The following is a 14,485-nucleotide window of genomic DNA, read 5'->3' as shown; positions in this document are numbered from 1 at the left end:
GACATAATTCAGTCCATAAAAAATTGTATGCCAACAAGTTAGATAACATGGATGATGTGGAGAGATTCTTAAAAAGGCACAAACTATCAAAACTGACTTAAAAACAGAAAATATGAATAGATCTATAATAAATGAAGAGATTGAAGTAGTAATTAAAAAACTTAACATAGGAAAGCCCAGACCCAGATGTCTTCACAGGTGAATTTGACCAAAGGCCCTTATATGCCGCCAAAGACCAATTACATTATTCTTCATAAATTCTTCCAAAAGTTAGAAAAGGAGAGAATATTTCTCAACTAATCCTAGTATTGCCTTTATATCAAATCCAGACAAATACATTGATCACAAGAAAAAGGACGCTTATGAACACAGACACAAAAACCCTCAACAAAATGCTAGAAAAGCAAATCTAGCATTATATAAAAAATATTATGCACCATGAGCAAGTGGGATTTATCCCAGGAATGAATGGTTGGTTTAACATTTGAAAATCAACATATTACCCCATTTTAATGGAATTAAGAAAAAAAGCCTGCATAATTATTGCAATAGATGCTGAAAAAGTATTTGTTAAAATCCAGCACCCTTTCACTAGAAATAGAAGGGAACATCCTCAACCTGATAAAGGTTATCTACACAAATCCACACTAACATCATCTTTAACTGTGAAAGACAAAGCTTCCACTCCAAGACCAGGAACCAAGCTTGGATATTGGCTCTCATCACTTCTGTTCAATATTGTGCTAAAAGTTCAAGCCAGGGCAACCAGGCAAGAAAAAGAAATAAAAGCATTCAGATTAGAAAGAAAGAAGCAAAGCTATCTCTGTTTGCAGATGACATGGTTTTGAGTGTGGGAAATCCTGAGGAATCCATTAAAATTGAGTCACTAAAACCTGGTCCTTACTTTCAAGGCACTTCCAAGCAAGAAGGGGGACAGTGTGAATGAGTATACATGTGTGAGTATTGTGGGAGAAGTGTTTCCCAGAGAGGAACATACTTCATCTGAGTTCATGTAAAGTATGTAGGTGTCTAAACAGGAGATTGTAGGATGGATGATTGGGGTGGGGAGCAAAGGTAGGTATTTCAAGCATAGAAGAATATATGCAAGGAGACTCAATGTGATGAAGCAGGGTCAATAATGAGCTGTGAGTGTGGCTGGGGAGTTGGATTTGTGAGGCAGTGTGGGAGATAGGTCAAGGAGGTGAACAAGGCCCTTATATGCCTCCAAAGACCAATTACATGATCGTGTGCGGTGTCTGGGTTTCGTCAAGGGTCTCTGGACTTGTACTTGTGTTCATCTCATTTGGATAGAAGTGGTGTGATCTCAGCACCAGGTCTGTCTCTTTTCCAGGTTTCTGGGTAGAGCGCACCCCTGTGCATGAGGCTGCCCATCGCGGTGAGGCCTTGGAGCTGCAGCAGCTGATTGAGAGTGGCGCCTGTGTTAACCAGGTCACAGTGGACTCCATCACACCCCTGCACACAGCCAGTCTGCAGGGCCAGGCACAGTGTGTGCAGCTGCTGCTGGCTGCCGGGGCCCAGGTGAGCAGCCCTTTAGGACACCCATGGAGCCTGGCTGTGGCTGTGGGCATAGATGGTACCAGTTCAAGGGATGGATAGCGGGAGGAAAATACAGGGTTTGGGATTTGCATCCTGTGATTTGCAAATGCACCAGGAGCAAAGAAACCACTGCAGAAGACTGAGCAGGAAAGGAAGGAGGAAATCAGAATGGGGTGTGGTGGGAGCCCAGGGAGGGGAGAGGAAGTCTCTGTGTCAACTGCACACTCAGACCAGTAAGTATGGTCATGGGCTTGGCTGTTAGGGGGTGACTGGTGGCTGAAGAGAAGGCAGTTTTAGCAAAACGGTGGAGGGTGTGCCCTCCTCTGCACTAGGAAGGGGGCAGGCTGTCTGGAGGGCTGGCAGGACCTTGGCTCAAGAGCTGCTGTTTGGGCTCAGAGAGCAGGATGATTAAGTGGGACGCTGGCACATTTCCCTGGTAAAAAGGAAAAAAACAAGATTCTGATCTGATTTGCTGCTATCCCTGGTGTAAGTACTCATGCCACACTGATTTCAGCCTCCAGTGCTTTCTGGCTGGCGGAATTGCTGGATGTTTCATAGTGGCTGGGTGAGCTGGGCCGGACACCATTGGGCTGAATGGTGTTGGGGCTCAGAGTGAGGCTGAAGTGAAGATCGTGCACTGCTTACTCTTTCTCAAAGCTTGGCATTGAAAGCAGGTCAAGAGGAAGTGGAATAAGCTTCCGCATGTAACCAGATAGCAGCTGAATTTGAATAAGTCCTTAGCAGAATCTGCCAGTTGAGAGCTGCCCTTTTCCTGCCCTATGATTTTCCAACTAGAGGAGGCATGTTAAGCAATTTCAGGCACTCCTAGCTGAGGCTGTAATTAAAGCCCCTTTTTATGCCCTGCCTGCTTCAGCTGGAACCTGGAGCTCTCCCTACTGGCTCTGTGCATATTAGGTGCTGGGGTGGTGGTAAGAGTGAGTCTGAGTTGATTCTGCCCAAGAAAGAAAAGAGCCACAGGCTTAGGAGGCTAGTAGGTGATCCCAACCCTAGTTCCTTTGATCCCTAACTACCTCCCCCACCTGACACGGCGCCTCAGCACATACTAGAAAACCCAAGAACTTCTTAGAAAAACTAAGAAGTGTCTTTGCCCAGATGAATGTGCATCAAGATGAGAAAGCGCATTTCCTCCTTGATCCTGTAACACTTATTTCTCCCTCCCCACAAGGTGGATGCTCGGAACATCGATGGTAGTACCCCCCTCTGTGATGCTTGTGCCTCTGGCAGCATCGAGTGTGTGAAGCTATTGCTCTCCTATGGGGCCAAGGTCAACCCACCCCTGTACACAGCCTCCCCACTGCACGAGGCCTGCATGAGCGGTAAGTCAGGTGGAAGGGAGCTACATGGATAGGAAGTGGGAGCCATTGGCTGGCCCAGGAGAGCTGCTGGTATCTGGCTATTGGTTGTTCCACCAAGGAAATGCTCATCTTTCCTTCTGGAGATATAGTCCTCACCCAGGACTAAGGGGCTGTCGTTTCCATGATAGGATTCTATTTCTTAGCAGATGCTCAGTGACTCTCAGACACTAACACTGGAGATGGGTCTACTCTGCAGTCTCTCAGTCTTTGCTGTCATGTTGCCTTGTGAGCACCTAACCTAGTTAGGAGATGAGACCCAGACAACATCTCTGAGGACAGGTACTCTTTAGAGGAGGGGAAGCTGGTCCTTCAGGCTCAGGGAGCAGGTGGGATTTCAACTGCTCTCCAAGAATGGATGGACTTCAGATGGTGGAGGATAAGAGGAAGGCTGTGCACAGGAAAAATGACATTGAGTCCCATTGAATCAGAAGCGCCCAACAGACAAGCAACAACAGATAAGACTGGAAATTTAGGGCAAGGCCAGCTGGTGGAAAATTTTTAAATGACAGACTAAGGATTTTGGATTCCAGTCTTGAGCAAAGGTTGCAAACTTGTAGCCTATATTTTGATTGACCAGTACAGTGTATATCTTTGTTGTATTTCATTGGGGTGTGTGGTGTGTCCTCCTCTGTGTCTTCATGCAGGGACACTGTTCTCTGCTGCCTCACACCCAATTCCCATAGCTAGGTCCCCTTTCATCATTCTCAGGCACTAGGGATTACTATAGGCAGCTCTTGAAGGTTTCGGAGCAGATGTTGAATGACTGGAAAACAGCATTTTTGAAAGGTTAGTTTAGTGGCCACCCATGTACAGTGTAGAGGAGGAAAAAATTTAATCTATCTTAGATTCACTGGCTGGGCCCCACCAATTAGGTGACAGGGAACCGATTAACAAGAGAAAACAGAAGTTTGTTAATGTGAGTAGTGCATTGTGGATAGGCATGGGAGAACTTGGCAAGGTGTCACACAAAGGGGTGGTTAAAGTTTGGGCTCATAGAACAACTAGAGGCCCGGTGCACGACATTCGTGCATGATGGTGGGGTTTCTCAGTCCAGCCTGTGCCCTCTAACAGTCCGGTACCACTCGGGGGATGTCTGCCTGCTGGTTTAGGCCCACTCCCCGGACATCCCCTAAGGGGTCCTTAGCACTGCTGCAGAGGCAGGAGAGGCTCCCTCCACTGCTGCTGCACTTGCCAGCTGTGAGCCTGGCTTCTGGCTGAGCAGCCCTCCCCCGGTGGGAGCACACTGACCACCAGGGGGCAGCTCCTGCGTTAAGCATCTCCCTCCCGGTGGTCAGTGTGCATTATAGCAACCGGTTATTCTGACATTTGGTTAATTTGCAAATTAAGGTTTTATTATATAAGATCAATTTTTAGGAAAATGACAAGACAAAGGAAAAGGACTTTGAGCTTCTAGGATGTCAGGTTGTGGGGAGGCAAATAAATGGAGGAACTAATGGTAGATGGGGCTAGTTTTAGCAATTCTAACTAAAGTTGTCTCTGGTGATTATCTTTTGTCCTTCCTGGTAGATAGGGGAGGGAGACACCTTTACAAATATATATCCTTATTTTAGGCAATTTGGGGGAGGGCAGAGAGCTTTTCTTCTATCTGTTTCTTCTCAATTGTCATAAGCTCAAAATAAACATTATGCCAAAATCATATTTTGGGTTACCCTTCAATAGACTGAAATGATGGTGGTGGTAAGGGATATCCTGGGAGTGAAGAGATGAGTTGGGAGTCATCACAGTGATCCAAGTGCAAAACTCTTAGAGTCCAACTGGATGGATTCATTTATAAAACAGAGAAGAATTAATGGGCTTGATATAAGGGAGAGGAAAGCATGGGGTCATAACCTACTCAAGGTTGAGTAGGGAGTAATGGCTGAAACAGAAAGGCTGGGAGGATGTGCCCCTAGGGAGGGGTGAGAGAGGGCCTGGTAGTGATAAGACATCCAAACAAGAATGGCCAGCAGACAGCTGTAGATGAGGGGCTAGGTTTCAGGACTAGAGGTGGAAACTCGGTAGCTACTAACTGGTGGTGTGATCAAGAGATGTGAGAGGATGAAATCTTGTACATGATGAACCTTGACCCTAACCCATGTTAAAGATACCTGGAGAGGAGCCAAGGGAAGAGGCAGGAAAGGTGTCCATGAGCTGGGAACCCCTGGTAAGAAAGTTTAGGTAGCTCACCGAGGAGGCTTGGACTGGGGGATGCCAGCAACTTTATGTCAACAGCTTGAGAGGCAGCCCTGAAGGGGGAGCACTTTCTCTCCCACTGAGGAACTGGGGAGCAATGAAGAGAGTCTTCTCTGGCTGTTCTGAAGTGGTATTTCCCAAACTTTCTGTTTTCCCAGCAACAGGGCCAGCTGTGCACTCCCTGTCTGCTGCAGCCAGGCAGGTTTGGGGAACTGTTGTGCCTTCAGGAAAAAGGACAACTATCCACTTGCTCTAGGGCCACATGGGATCATGAACTGCTCTTAGCTTGTGATGTAAACCTGATTCTCCTCTCTGCCCCTGCAAGCATGGGGCTTACCTGTTCTAGCCATCAGTTCTGTCATGCTTATTATTTCTAATGTATATATTAGTGATATTCAACCAGCGTGCCCTAAGAATTTTTAAAACATGCAATACCTGACTATTTAGTCAAGGGCACTGACCTCTTTTCCTTTAGATGGTCAAATAAAAAAAAACTGACAACAGCCAACACAACAATAGTCATCTGGAGTGAATGCCCTGTCATGGAAACATATAGATCATAGAATAGAGTTGCATTTTATTGGTCACATTACATAATAAGGTTGTGTCTGATTGGTTAATTCTTGGCACCAGAATCCTTATACATGTGCAGGCACCTGGTTTTTAAAAAGTCACTTTGCCCTGGCCAAATGGCTCAGTTGGTTGGAGCATCTTCCAGTACATCAAAAGGTTGTGGGTTTGATCTCTTGTCAGAGCATATATGGGAGGCAGTTGGTTGATATTTCTCTCTCACATCAATGTTTCTGTCTGTCTCTCCCTTCCTCTCTCTTAAAAAAAATCAGTAAAAACATATCCTTGGGTGAGGATTTTTTTTTTTAAAAAGTCACTTTGGAGCAAAAACTAGGTAATTACTATTATATATTTTTGGAAATTGATAAAAATTATACCTATTTTTTGGCAGATTGGCAAAAAATATAATTTATTTTTTGGTGTGCCCCAGAATTTTAGTTATTAGTTTATGTGTGCCATGAGATGAAAAAGGCTGAAAATCACTGGTATATACTATATATTCATTGACAGTTTTAATTGTTTTCCATTTCTCTTAAGGAAGTTCCGAATGTGTGAGGCTTCTAATTGATGTTGGGGCCAATTTGGAAGCACACGATTGCCATTTTGGGACCCCTCTGCACGTTGCTTGTGCCCGGGAGCATCTGGACTGTGTCAAAGTGCTGCTCAATGCAGGTACGTTGGTGTTTCTACCTGCTCTGTTCAATGCATCTGCACTGCTCAAAGCAGGTGTGTTGGTGTTTACCTGAGCTGTTCCATGCAGGTTTGTTGTGTTAATGTGCACAATGTGCCAGCTGAGAGCTAAATGGTGGAGTCAGCTAAGGTTTGAAACTAGCTCTCTCACTGACCAGCTGAGAACTTTGGCCTCAGTTCTATATTTGTAAAACAGGAAATATAAAAACCTATTTTGCGGGCTTCTTGGGATGATTTGTTTCCACAATACCTGGTGCATTGTAGTGCTCAACAAATGCTAATAATTATTTTTAGTGGCTACAGGGAACCACCCACAAGACCTGTCTAATCAAGTTGCTATCTAAACCAAAAAGAGATGGGGATCCAATGGAAAATGGGGTTGGCAGCTTTTGGAATCCAGGTTATTGTCAGGTGTTCTAAAAATACTCAGGATACTCTTGTAAACATGGTACAATAGGTAAACACTGTACTCACCTCCTCCAACGACCACCTCAAAATCATAACCAAATTATGGAACCCATCATCATTGAGAACTCCCTGAAGATTAGATGAACAGAAGTCCTGTAACTAAGGATGTACAGAAGAAACTACATCAAACTGTGTTGTAGGTGGCAGGAAAGGTACCAGGTGTTAGTCCAGTGGTATTAGACCAGACCTGGGTTCAGCAACCTCAGTAGTACTTGAGGTGTGACCAGGAAAGAATTCAGAGCTAAAACTCTTATGAATATAAGAGAACATCTATATATATAAAAGCCTAATATGCAAATTATCCCCTCGGGAGTTTGACCAGGAGACCAGGAGTTCGATCGCTCGCTATGACATGCACTGACCAGCAAGGGGAGGCGTGGAATGAAGGAAGGCCCTGGCTGACAGCTGGTAGCTGGGGAAGGGAGGCCCCGGCCGGCAACTGGAAGGCCCTGATCGGCCATGATCACCAGCCGGCCTAGGGACCCTACCCATGCATGAATTTTGTGCACTGGGCCTCTAGTTTATTTATAAAATCACAGAGATAGAAGAAGTAGTTTGTAGAAGAAGTGGACTGAGGAAACAAGTTATAGAGGCAAAGGAATGGCCCTAGGAGCTTGGGAGTGAGGAAGGCAGTGGTAATGTGCTTGGGGAGAAAGGGAAGGGAAAGGCACAGGCATGCTCCCAGGAGGGAGAATGTGTTGGGTCCTCTGTCCTAAGGGTTTTAAAGGTGGAGATTTTAGGGAAGGTCCCAGGGGAAGATCTGAATAAAATATTCAGCAGCTTTCCAGGTGTGTCCTTCCAGGGACTCCACTGATTGATTGATTGGCACCAGGGCAGGAAATCATTATCCAATGCAGCTGATCCTGAGGTCACCTGTGGGGTTGCTTATCTGATTTTGCTGCTTCTGGGCCTGGAGCTAAAATACAATTGAGGCATAGATGCTATCTCTAGGGAGGAAAGGTCAGAGGGTCCAAACTGCATAACCAGTGAGTCTTATTAACTTTAAGTTGTCACTTTTAAGTCTTTTCAGTGAAAAAGATTAATTTTGTGTAAGGCTGGTCATGGTGGCAGTTTTTATTGTTTATACAATGATAACATATTTAGATTAGAAACAGTCATAAGTCTTCCAGCCAAGCCACTGATCAGATGGTTGGATCCCACTTCTATCAGTCTAGGGTATCTATGTATCATTACTATTGAGATTTTAAAGATTTTACAGTGCAACTATCCTCAGCTTTTAAAATAAAGATTTGATGGTGCACCAACCTTCTGCAATCCCATTTTGCTTTGCAATCAGGATTTTGATAATGAGCAGAGTGCCTGGTATATATGTGCTCAGTACACCTTCATTCATGTTTTTAGTCCCTTTTGTACCAGAAGGAGAAGAAAGAGAGCAAGGGATTTAAAACCTATTTGAAGTAGTGGCTATAGGAGAAAGGATCAAATTAGTAGTTCTAATCCCAATATCCTCTCTGCAATAGTTAGGACTTTAGAGAAGTGATTTCTCCTTCATAACTAATAGGAGACCAACTCCACCTGGATGAGGGGCTTTATTTCTTGGTTCGGGTAACTGAAAGGATCAGAACTAGAGACAGTTTCAGGGTCAGTTTGACTCAGGGTTTCAAGCATGTCATCAATTTTCTTTGAATTTTGCGATTCTGCTTTCCTCAGTGTTCACTTGACCATACTTCTGGTGTCTCCAGTGGGATAGGATGGATACAGCAGAATTGGGCTGAAATCTGAATGCTTCACTTCATGAAGCTTCTGATAGCTTTCTCAGAGGAGTGAAAACTCTCCCAGATGTCTCCTGCACACCTCCCCTTATGTTCCATCAACCTGAATTGAGTCCAGGGTCCAAACCTTTTCCAGTTCCTTTGGCTTGACTCTGCAAATTCCAATTGACTTGGGTCTAGGTGGGAACAGGGATGAGTCCAATCAGGGCCCACAGGGAGCTGGAGGTTAGGTCATCCTGCTCACTCCCACCCCAGGACTGCACCCCACACTGCAGGGTGGCAGTTCAGTGGGGTGGGGTTGGAAAAAAGTAGAAAGGGGACCATATGGCCTGAAGCAGGGGACTTGGTAATTTTTAAAGGGAGTTTCCATACACCTGGGTGCTTGAGTGAGGGATGAACAGAATTCTCCTGGGACAGCTTGCAGTTGTTGACTGCCACTGTGCTGTCAGCTCTAGACTCAGTCCTTGCTATTTTCATCTCAGATGCTCTCCTGTACATCCTTCTTAGACCACATGCAGTCTTTTACTTATTTAACAAAACTAGTATTTAACTACCAGAGGCCTGGTGCACGAATTCATGCACATTAAAAGGAAATTAATTAGAAGAAATATTTTAATATCGCTATTTGCCCTTTCTCTATAATAGAAGTGTCAACCAAATTCACGATGGACAAAACACATGCATGCGATTGGCACAGTGAGAGCTTTATATATAGATAAACTTGTTTAATTAGACCTGCTTTGTGATTTAGCTAAACTTTTTCCAGCCCAGTGAAGCACCCCAACTTCTCTTTCAGGTAATTGTCAGCAACACAGCAGTAAATATCAACATGAAGCAGATTATTATTGTAGATCATGCAGGGAGAACAAAGGGTGAAATATTTAACTGCAGCAGTGTTTGACTATATTCTGCATGGTGAGAAAACCTAAGTCATTTTCAAGGTCCACCATTTCTTACTTTTTTCCAGTTGGGTCAAGTTTCTAAACTTTCTAGATCTCCATTTTCTGGCTAATGAAAGAAAATAGGATTCTACCAAGTTTCCTATCTACCTACTCCAGGACTTCTGTGAGGATCAAATGAGATGAGGCATGTGAAAACGCCTCACAGACATTTGGTTAAACTGTAAATGTTCGCACCTGGCTATAAAGCAAGTTGTGTTCCTGGGCTGAAGAAACTCCAAGGAGGCTAGTCGCTAGGGAGAGGAAACCGGGCGTGCTACGTGACATCATTACCCGGTGCCCACAGACACCGTTTCTGGTCTGGTCTGGTCTGTGGGCCGCATTTTGCACCACGGGGTCTTGGCAGTGTTGGCTGTGATTTGGTGGAGTGTTGCTCTAGGGTGGTGGTGGGGCCTGTGTCCCACTTGGGGGAAGCCGAGTGTTGCTTTGTTGGTGCCAAGTCCCTGGTGCCATTTCTCTGTAAATGGCCAGTGTGCGTCACAGCAGCTCCTGCGTTGAGCATCTGCCCCCTGGTAGTCAGTGTGCATCATAGCATTTGGTTGGATGGTCAGAGGGACACTTAGCATATTAGCCTTTTATATATAGACTAGAGGCCCGGTGCACAAAAATTTGTGCACTCGGGGGTGGGGGGTCCCCCAGCCCGGCCTGTGCCCTCTCGCAGTCTGGGACCCCTCGGGAGATAACGACATGCTGGCTTAGGCCTGCTCCCGGGTGGCAGAGGGCAGGCCAAATCCTTAGGTGCAGCCCCTGGTCAGGCTCAGAGCAGGGCTGATTGGGGAGTTGGGGCGCCGCCCCCTGTCATGCACAGAGCAGGGCGGATCGGGAGGTTGCGATGCCACCCTCAGTCACGCTCAGGGTAGGGCCGATTGGGGGGTTGGGGCGCTGCCCCCTGTCACTCACAGAGCAGGGCCAATCAGGGGGTTGGGGCGCTGCTCCCTGTCACTCACAGAGCAGGGACAATCAGGGGGTTGGGGCGCTGCCCCCTGTCACTAACAGAGCAGGGTCCATCAGGGGGGTTGGGGCGCTGCCCCCTGTCACTCACAGAGCAGGGCCCATCAGGGGGTTGAGGAGCTCCCCCCTGTCACTCACAGAGTAGGGCCGATAGGGGAGCTGGGGCACTGCCTCCTGTCCCTCACAGAGCAGGGTCGATCAGGGGTTTGAGGAGCTCCCCCTTGTCACTCATAGAGTAGGGCCTATAGGCGAGCTGGGGCACCGCCCCCTGTCACACACAGAGCAGGGCAGATCAGGGGGTTGGGGCGCTGCACCCTGTCACACTCAGGGCAGGGCCAATGGGGAGGTTATGGCTCTACCCTGTCACACACAGAGCAGGGCCGATCAGGGGGTTGGTGCGCTGCACCCTGTCAAACACAGAGCCGCAGGGCAATCGGGGGGTTGGGGAGCTCCCCCCTATCAGGCACAGAGCAGGGCGGATAGGGAGGTTGTGGCCCCGCCCCCTGTCACACACAGAGCAGGGCCGATCAGGGGGTTGGTGCGCTGCACCCTGTCACACACAGAGCCGCAGGGCCCATCAGGGGTGTTGGGGCTCTGTACCCTGTCACGCACAGAGCAGGGCCGATCAGGGGGTTGGGGCACTGCACCCTGTCACACTCAGGGCAGGGCCAATGGGGAGGTTATGGCTCTACCCTGTCACACACAGAGCAAGGCCCGTGGAGGGGGGTTGGGGCGCCACCCTCTATCACCCACAGAGCAGAGCCGATCAGGGGGTTGGGGCGCCGCCACTGTCACACTCGGGGCAGGGCCGATGGAGAGGTTATGGCTCTACCCTCTCATACACAGAGCAGGGCCGATCAGGGGGTTGGTGCGCTGCACCCTGTCAAACACAGAGCCGCAGGGCAATCAGGGGATTGGGGAGCTCCCCCCTATCAGGCACAGAGCAGGGCAGATAGAAAGGTTGTGGCCCTGCCCCCTGTAACACACAGAGCCGCAGGGCGATCAGGGGGTTTGGGCACTGCCCCGTCACGCTGATCCCGGTGCTGGGAGGCATATTACCCTTTTACTATATAGAATAGAGGCCTGGTGTACCGGTGGGAGCTGGCTGGTTTGCCCTGAAGGGTGTCCTGGATCAGGGTGGGGGTCCCCACTGGGGTGCCTGGCCAGTCTGGGTGAGGGGCTGAGGGCTGTTTTCCGGAAGCGAGTGACTGAAGCTTCCAACTGCTCCTTGTTTTCGTTTTCTTTTTTTATTCTGGGCCAGCTTTAGCTCTGAGGCCTCGCCTCTGAAAACATCGATACAATGTTGCTAAAGCCCGGCTGAATGAAAGCCGGTTTCTGGGGTTTTGTTTATCTTCTTATTTGCAACATAGTACATAGTTGCTTAGAATTGTAGCTTAGAGGCCGGCAGCGCAGGTGGGGAATGTTGGAGTCCTCCTTCACTGCAGCAAGCAAGCCTCATGTTCGCTTCCAGCTGCCTGGCTGCCGGCCGCCATCTTGGCTGACAGTTAATTTGCATAAGGATATGCTGTTTAGTCAATGGGAAGGGTAGGGGTAGTACGCTAATTACCATGTTTCTCTTTTATTAGTGTAGATAGATGGGAAATATCACACACACAAAAAAGTAGAGAGAAGAGGACACATATGGATTCTTTTCAAGGTAGTGATTCTTAACTTTGTGGGAGGCTGGTCACAGACCCCTTGGAAAATAAAATGATTTTCTGACCATGCCTCTAGAAACATAAGCATTTGGGCACTTTTGCACTGGCTGTATGAAAGGGTTTGTCCCTACTTAAGGAGCTAAGCTGGGCAGGGGAGGGGGGGGGGCATGTGTGCCTCAGGGGTGAATAGGAGGCTGTTGATCATTTGTGGGAAGTGAAGCCATGTTGCTGAGCTGCAGATGATTTTTGCAGAGGAGGAGTGCTGGGGAATGGGAAAGTCCTGTTATTACTGTGTGTAATTTTTAATCTGACAACTGGCAGTAAATATTTAACTCTGCTGGAGGTACTGCGAGGAGCTAATTGAGCAGAGTTTGCTTGTACCTTCCCAGCACAGGACTTGTCACATGTTTCTCAGGTAATGTTTCAGTCAGCATAGCACTGAGCTATGTGTGCCTGCTCTGCCCAGAAACTGTGTCAGGTTCTTGGTGTGCTAAGCTGGTGACAGCCCCTTGTCTTTGCTGGCTAAGGTTTTACTCAGCCCACTGCAATCCCATTTTGCTTTGCAATCAGGATTTTGATAATGAGCAGACTTTGACCCATTTCTCTGAAGCATGAAGTTGAGATTTTTTAATGCCCAGATGGCATTAGCGCTCTCTCTCTCTCTCTCTCTCTCTCCCCCTCCCTCTCAGTTCATGATGATCACTAGGCCCCACAAAGTCACTCTCCCCTTCCCCTGTTCCCCTCTGATGCTTCTCCCTTGCTTCTTTCCTCCGGTCCCCCATCCCACCATTCTAATGTATTCTATTTATATATGTTTTGTAAGATACACATTATTGAGCGAGGCATGTGTTTTTAATGGACATAAATGGTATTGTGTTATATTTCCTATTTTTTTCACTCAGGCATGTTTTCAAGACCCACCCATGTTGCCCTGTGTACCTCTGATCTGCTGTTTCCAGCTTCTGCGGAGAATGCCAGCTTCCCTCTTAGTCACAGTCCCTTCTTTATATCCAATCAAATAATGCCAAGAATACATTTTTAAGAGATCCTATTTTGTACCTTGGGATGGCCACCTCTTGGAAAGAGTCACCCTGCTGAGGCCTTGTATATTGAGAAATCACATGGGATAGAAGGGGAGGTGTGGTTTTTAGAGCTATTTCTAGGCATAGTTTTCTCCTTGATCGTGAGAATAGCTTTACTTCTCCTGTGCCCCTTTCTCTGTCACTAAGTAGAGACAATCTTTTTCATTCCCTATTGGCAAGAATATCTGTAAACTGCTCGTGGTTATGGATGACTTTGTTCTTTGCTTCTTGTGTTTTAAGTTTTCTAATATATGCACATGGTAACTGTTTAAAAAATAAATGTTATTTTGAAAACCTGGGGGAAATAAAGAAGAATATTGCAAGAATTAATGACCTGAGAGAAAGCTACTTGAATTTTAGATTTGGTAGACTTTACAATTTATTTTTCATTACAAGTTTGTGTTTAGCATTCAAATTCATATTCGCATTATGATTGCAACACTATACAATTTTTTTTCACATAAACAAGTATTGGAATAATACCCCTGATGTAGTACAGTGGTCAGACTGCAGGGAAAATGTTTCTTTTATTTAATGTATTGCTTTTAAATATTATTTTTATAATACACATCTGCCAAATTAAATAATTAGGGAATTTAGCTTTCTTTCTAATTGAGGGATTGTTTTTCCTCACCTGGCTTCTGAGTTTGGCTGTGGGAAATGGAGAGAATTTCTCTTCACTTGTGTTATCATGATGGAGTGCTTGCTGTATTCTAGGATCATACAGTGAACACTGTCATGAACAAGTTTGTATGTTTTACTAGGGGCTTGAAACTATTTTAAGTCAGAAATCAGAAAGAAGAATTTTTCAAATATTTTTGAGCAGTGGGACTAGAAAATTTAATAGCCTTATACGCTCTTAAATCTTCCTATTTTGGCCTTCTAAATTCATCCTTACATGGTCACATGCTGGTGACCTGATTTTTAAAAACCCCACTTTAATGGCATTTTATGATTATCATTTGAATCTATTATTGGAGGGAAAATGTCACTGATTCTGAGCTATTTGTTTGAGTTCTTTAAAATACTTTTCTCCAAGGAATCTTCATGCACTGATGGTGGGATTATAAATTGGTGCAGACACTATGGAAAACAGTATGGAGGCTCCTCAAAAAACTAAAAATAGAACTACCTTATGACCCAACAATCCCACTTTTTGATATTTATCCAAAGAAAACAAGAACACTAACTCAGAAAATGTATGCCCCCACCCCCATGGTCACATAGTCAAGATATGGAAACAACCTA

The 14,485-nt window shown here is 46.2% G+C and overlaps 1 protein-coding gene across 1 annotated transcript in view; it reads left to right on the top strand.

Annotated features, from left to right (window-relative positions):
- ASB13 (ankyrin repeat and SOCS box containing 13) overlaps window positions 1-14,485 on the top strand; it is a 40,018-nt gene that overhangs the window by 16,533 nt on the left and 9,000 nt on the right. The window contains exons 2-4 of the mRNA XM_070391380.1: window positions 1,352-1,539; window positions 2,744-2,894; window positions 6,234-6,368. Coding sequence (XP_070247481.1) covers window positions 1,352-1,539; window positions 2,744-2,894; window positions 6,234-6,368 — 474 coding nt within the window. The remainder of the gene's footprint in view (window positions 1-1,351; window positions 1,540-2,743; window positions 2,895-6,233; window positions 6,369-14,485) is intronic.

Source organism: Myotis yumanensis, unplaced genomic scaffold (assembly GCF_028538775.1).
Source record: "Myotis yumanensis isolate MYYU_CA2020_CCGP unplaced genomic scaffold, mMyoYum1.0.hap1 SCAF_1, whole genome shotgun sequence".
Taxonomy (NCBI): Eukaryota; Metazoa; Chordata; class Mammalia; order Chiroptera; family Vespertilionidae; genus Myotis; species Myotis yumanensis.
The sequence above is the reverse complement of the archived record's forward strand: the minus strand, read 5'-3'. Positions and strand labels throughout refer to the sequence as shown.